Raw genomic sequence first — 6,597 nt, 5'->3', positions numbered from 1 at the left:
TACTGTAATTTCACAGATAATGACTTTTATTACAGTTCTATAACTTTTAACATTCACATTAAAATAATAACAATCCAATAATAACAGCACTCTGCTGTAAATGTAAGACTGATTATTGTATTATAGCAGAGTTCACCTGGATTTAAAGCTCATTGGTTTACACTGTAAATATCTTTATTTAAACATTAAAATAAAAAGTACACAAGGTTTTATGTCAAATAAAAGCTAAAAATGTAATTTAAATTTAAATTAAAGTTATTTTCTGTTATTACTGTATTTTAGGTTTTTGTCTGTCTGAGCTTTGAAACAGGATACAGTCTTCATATGAAGCCTTAATTCAAATACAGATTTGAGAAATTTGACCTCCAGTGAAACTCAATCAATTAAAATATTAACCGATTATCAGCTCAGAAACAAATAAATACATTTATTAAATATAAAATATCCTCTAAAGCCTTATGATCCATTCTGTATCTTTAGATAAAATGTGAACTTTTCCTCCCTGAATCAGTATTACATTTGATATTCTATAACAATAATTAAAGTATTAAAATTGTATTAAAACGTTAATATTTTGAATGGAGTTTGGTGTGAGTGGATCTAAAGCTGGTGTTTTCCCTCCTCAGGTGGTTAGGTGTGACCCCGGCAGGAGTCCCAGAGAAGCTGGGCTGTGCTAACCTCCCTCTCAGCCACAAGCAGCGGGACCTGTGCCGGAAGAAACCGTTCCTGCTGCCCAGCATCCAGGACGGCGCCCGGCTCGCCATCGCAGAGTGCCAGAGCCAGTTCAGACACGAGCGGTGGAACTGCTCCACCAGGGACGACCCCTCTGTGTTCGGATACGAGCTGACAAGCGGTGAGGACCTTGAACGCAACCTTTCTTCTTCCTCTCTCTCTTCAGTGGTTCAACAGAACTTAAACACACCAGAGAAACTGGTTTATTCTCAAGTTTGTCCTGATGGTGGCGCCAGAGAGTTCAACCTCTGTATGGTGGCCTTTTAGGACTTAGTTAGTATTGAATTACTCACACTGTTTAGGCTCAGCAGCTGAACCTAAATACAGCTGATCTGAAGTATTTAGTGTTTAAGTACAGAGTGGATTACTTAAGCTTAGTTAGGCCTGAGTCTTTAATTAAGTGAGTACTCAGCTACTCAGTTACTTACGTACTTACGGCCTATTAAGGACTCACTATTTAGTGAAGTAAGTTGTACTCAGACAACTTTCAGCTTTTTTATTAAACATACAGAAAACTTGAGTTTATTCCAGCAGGATGAAGAAAAACCACAAAGATCCAAATTGTTTGAAAAATGCTGAAAATCCAAAAGGAGTTTTGAATGGGAGATGGATTCTACAGTGTCAGAGACTGAGGACTGTTTGTCTCATGACTGCAGACGTTTCTTTTGTTCCTACTGAACTGAACTTTAATTCAATTACAGTCATTTTATAGGAACTTTAATTATATTTAATGCAGGAGAATTTCACTCACAAACATATTATATTTTAGTAAAAGTGACGTGTATGTTGAGGTCTAATGTAATTTACAGATAATAATGTACAGATATATTAAAGTGATATTGTATTTCTCAGTCACATTCTGTCCTAAATGAGCCGATCACATGTTTTATATCAGGATAATATATTAGAGGCATGTGAGGCGTTATTAATCTACCACTCACAGTCAGAACTGAACTGAAACACCACCAGAGTCTTCAAAGATCAGCTTTAAGACCATAATGTGTGGTTGAAAGCTCAGGAAGAGTAAGACTGGACTTGTCATACTGACACCATAAAGTCCATAAAGTCCCCCCCCCCCCTCTCTTGTCCAATAGGAACCAAAGAAACGGCGTTTATCTATGCAGTGATGACGGCAGGGCAGGTCCACGCCGTCACGCGCTCCTGCAGTCAGGGCAATATGACGGAGTGCGGCTGCGACGGGCGGCTGCAGGGCGGGTCGACGGCGGAGGGCTGGCAGTGGGGCGGCTGCTCAGACCACATCCAGTATGGGACCTGGTTCAGTCGCAAGTTCATCGACAACGCCCCCAAAAACACATCGACAGTCAGAGGAGGGTACACGGTGGTCACCATGAACCAGCACAATGGCGAGGTCGGACGGCAGGTGAGAACGTTACTGATACGATTGTAATGAAAGACTTACAAGACTTTATAGACAAAAACGCAAATTTTACCACATAGCATCGTAGCTTCATTTAAGGACAGAAACTAAATAAAACTAATCAAAACCGTCTTTGTTAGTCTTTCCAACAATCACCAACTCTGGTTTGGGTTTGGTAATAATCAAAATAAAGAAAATGTTATGTCTTCGCACTGTAAAGAAATAAAATAAAAGAGGCCCTAGAATAGATCCCTGAGGGACTCCAGTGATCTTCTTCTGTCCTTCATGTCTTCACTCAGTGTCGTCTCCTCTTCTCTGTCCTTCAGGCGATTCACAGGACGATGTCGACACAATGTCGCTGTCACGGCGTCTCCGGCTCCTGTGCGGTGAAGACGTGTTGGAAGACGATGGCGCCATTCGAGCGTGTTGGTGCGTACCTGAAGGAGCGCTATGAGCACAGCGTCCAGGTGTCGGACCGCTCCAGGAGGAAGTCGAGGAGGAAGGATCAGCGTCGCCTTCCCGTCGACAAACAGCAGCTCATCTTCTTCAACAAGTCTCCAAACTACTGCCTGGAGGACCAAAGGCGGGGCATCGCCGGCACCAGAGGACGCCGCTGCAACCGGACCTCCAGCGGCTCCGACGGCTGCAACCTGCTGTGCTGCGGCCGAGGATACAACACACACGTGGTCAGACACGTCCAACGCTGCGAGTGCAAGTTCGTGTGGTGCTGCTACGTCCGCTGCAGGCGTTGTGAGAGCATGAACGACATGCACACCTGTAAATAAAGACAACAACAAACCTGGAAAAGAGTCTTTAAAGACAAACTGACGTGCCGGGTTTGGATGGAGGTTATTGGATTCTTCTTCAGCCAATCAGGATCTTTACGGTAAATCTGGTCCAGGTGAGATGATGCCGTCAGAGTGGTTTGATTAAGTTGACCTCAGTGACAATAACCTGGAGTTAAAATGGGCCAAATAATAAAAGATCAGATTAGATTAGGAAGAAGTTTAAATACTTTTCACTGCATCCCACATTGCTGCTCATGTCAGAATAAAGCAGAAGTTGTCCGAGAGGAAGGGGGCACAAGCAACTCCACGTCGGGTACAAAGGAGACTCCTGGTGGGGGCACAAGCAACTCCAGGACATGTATTTTGTAGCCGTGTAGTCGTCCGTTCTCACAGTGGATATAAAACACCCTCACACACACACACACACACGACGGATTCACAGGAAACCTTTAAACCTTGTTTTACAGTTTGACAGCGCCACCATCAGGACAACTGCAGAACTATTCTGTTCACATTACTCACTTAAACTCACTGAGCTCTAAGAAACTAAGATTTTTTGAAATGGAATGAGTTGTTTTTTGTTTGTTTGCAGCAGTTGAAATGTTCGGGAGCTGATTTATTTCTTCTGTTTCAGTCGCAGCGTTGAACTGAAGTTGCTCTTTAAAGTATTCTGGATGTTTCAGACTGTTTCTCTGGATCTGTTCCGCAGTCGAGGAGGAAGGAGCGAGTTTGTTCTCCGCTGACGAGTTCATGAAGGAAAACCCATTCTGAGTCAACTCGCCGTCTGCAGGAGAGACTGAACCTTTAATGAATAATCGCTGTTTTGTTTCTTTTATTACAAACTCATTCAAGAAAATCAGAAAACAAAACATCTTCCTGATGAATGAATATAAAAAATGTAATCAAATGTTTTTGTATTTTATTTTTGGCAATAAACATTATTTATGTGTAAAAAAAGTTATTTCAGAAAATTATATTATGTTTAAAACAGACACAATTCACATTTTAGAGTTTCAGTTCAACTGTAAACAGTGATAATAATAATAATATAAGTAATTCTCAACTTGTAGGTGATGTAATCAATACTGTAATTCTAAAGACTCATTATTCATGTTATTATTATTATTATTATTATTATTATTATTATCAAATCTGTGAATATTGTTTTACATATTTAGACATAAACTGACTCCAACACTGTATTTATAGTTACATGTTCAGTTTTAATAATAAATTGTCGTACTTAATATATAATGTTTGATAAATAATAATTACTGTCACTCTAGGGAATGTCAGAGGATGCTGGATGATGATTTAGGTTTTTGGTACCATAAATACATATAAACCTATATAAATACATATAAAATATATAATCACAGAAAAGTAAAACTAACAAACATAAAGCTGTTTAAAACATTTTAACTTCATCTCTAAGATTCAAACTGTTTCATTTTGATGTCAAACGATGTCAAAAGCTAAAGAGCAGTTTCATTAATCAGTGTAGCAGTCCCCTCGTTCACTCATTCACGCATTCACTCATTCATTCATTTTGGTTTTTCCTCATTTCATTTTGGATCAATTGGAAACGTTCTGGGTTGATCAGAGGTTCATTCAGTTCACCTGTTGCATGGGTAACACTGTTATGGAGAGCAGCTTGGTGGTTTCTCTCTCGGCCCTTCTTGAAGGCCTAAGAGAGGTGGGGAACTGCTCACCTAGGGGCATTCGGGTCCTTTCTCTGCTCGGTGCAGAACTCTGTTCCTGGGACCCCTGAGGGTTCTTTGCTGTATCCATAAAGTGTTTCACCCCAGAGAATATAGTGCCATTAGTTCCTGTACCAGGACAGTCTGCTGCAGGCTTATTTATCTGTTTATAGCTTTGTTTTTATCAACCCCTTCCCCATTTATTTACCTTTATTGAAGACGCATTATTACATTATGGAGGAGTTGAAGAGACATTTTTTCACTGTTATAATAAAGTCAGAGTGGGTTTTTTTATTTTTATTATGCGGTTGGGAACTTCTTCTCAGGCTCCTTTTCTTTGAGTTGAGACCTGGGACCAGTACCACTTCCTGTCTGTACACAGCGCTCTGCTGCCCCCTGGTGGACTGAATGATGAAAGACAGGAAGGAGACCAAAAACTACAAAGACCAAACTTCACTTCAAACATTTATTTAAACAGTCAGTGATTGACTCTCCTCCAGCAGGTGAATATCCAGATTATTTATGTTTTACTTTATTTAATTGGGACAGAAGTTTCACATTAAAGATAAAAATAAAAAGAACATCAGGAGACAAACACGTGCAAAGTTACTAAGGAAACGTCTAAACATAAATGAATCCTTCGAACTAACTGCTGCTGCTGAAGTTACTCAGTGTAAATATCTGCTGGATTTTATTGATTTTAGTATTGACTTTACATCAACACACAACTGTCAGTGCCACTGTGCTTTAATGCTTTAAGGGTTTTATTTCAGTTTATAAATTGTCACAAACATCCAAATAATTCTAATGATAGAATTGCAAAGATTTGATGTTTGTCACATAAAGTCAGCTTCAGTCAACAACTTCAATACAGCAGAAACCATTAGATTAAACCATCCACAGAAAATGAATTGTCTCCTATTTTGATAATCAATGAATAATCAATACTTTTAATGGTCCATCAGCTGTTTGACAGGTGATGTAATAATTTGTTTTAGTGGAAGAAAACCGAGTAAATCAACTTCAAGTGAGCTATCTAATTTGATTACTTCAAATCAAATCAAATAAACTTATAATGCTTCAGTTGTTTGAAGTGAAAAACTAAACAGTTAAAGTCTGAAACCACAAAAAAAAAACTCCCAAAAAACCGAGTAAATTCCAACTTCAGTGAGCTATTCTAATTTGAATTACTTCAAATCAAATCAAATAAACTTTTAATGCTTCAGTTGTTTGAGTGAATAAACCTAAACAGTATAAAGTTGAACCAAACTCCAACTCATCGGTTTTCTATATTATTTATATTTATTAATTTATTAAGTGGCTTAAAGTGACTCTTTTGTTTCTAAATTTGAAAGAAGTTGAAATTTAAAACAAATTCTTGTGATTTTATGATGACAAGTTTAAAAAAGAGAGACTGACCAGTGTGTTGGTACAGCGAGTCAGCAGTGTGTGTGTGTGTGTGTGTGTGGTGTGTGTTTGTGTGTGTGTGTGGTGTGTGTGTTATCAGCAGTGTGATGACAGAGCAGAAGTTTCAGGAAAGAGAAAACAGCGACAGAATCTTATTTACAGTGCAGGATTTCCCTGCTATTGACTCAACACACTCACTTAAACAACACACACACACACACACTTTCACACACACTCACACACTATACACACTCATACTCATAAGCTGATGGTCTCAGATAGTTAACGAAAGAAAAAACTGATCAGGTGCTTATCATTGTGTTAGATCTTGGTGCTTTTTAACTCTAGATTTGAACCAGATGAAGGATTTTACTGCTACGATATGCTACGCTAACTAGAGATAAAGAGATGTTTGTTGTTGTTTGTTGATTTACAGAAATGAATAAATCTTAAATCAAAATATTTCTTCCCATTAAAAATGTAAAAACCTGCTTATAGCAACCGCTAACTGCTAACTGCTAACTGCTGCTAGCACCTTTGTCCCTCCAACAACTCAGTGATCAGATATTGACACAATGAAAGAGCTGATTGA

At 38.8% G+C, this 6,597-nt stretch overlaps 1 protein-coding gene across 2 annotated transcripts in view; it reads left to right on the top strand.

The window, feature by feature from the left end:
- Positions 1-3,984, top strand: part of wnt16 (wingless-type MMTV integration site family, member 16) — a 5,691-nt gene extending 1,707 nt beyond the window's left edge. Inside the window, exons 2-5 of one of the 2 annotated variants that reach the window (XR_004797094.1) lie at positions 627-853; positions 1,827-2,113; positions 2,437-3,011; positions 3,533-3,984. Coding sequence is in view for 1 of the 2 variants with exons in the window: in XM_035672577.1 (XP_035528470.1) it covers positions 627-853; positions 1,827-2,113; positions 2,437-2,895 (973 nt within the window). In the remaining variant the exon portion in view is untranslated. Of the gene's footprint in view, positions 1-626; positions 854-1,826; positions 2,114-2,436 lie in introns of both variants that reach the window. The other variant, XM_035672577.1, reaches the window with a different exon arrangement.
- Positions 3,985-6,597: the final 2,613 nt, after the last annotated feature.

This window comes from Morone saxatilis, unplaced genomic scaffold (assembly GCF_004916995.1).
Source record: "Morone saxatilis isolate NCDOM2014 unplaced genomic scaffold, NCSU_SB_2.0 Contig10, whole genome shotgun sequence".
Lineage (NCBI taxonomy): Eukaryota > Metazoa > Chordata > Actinopteri > Moronidae > Morone > Morone saxatilis.
This window is presented reverse-complemented; position numbering and strand designations above follow the sequence as displayed.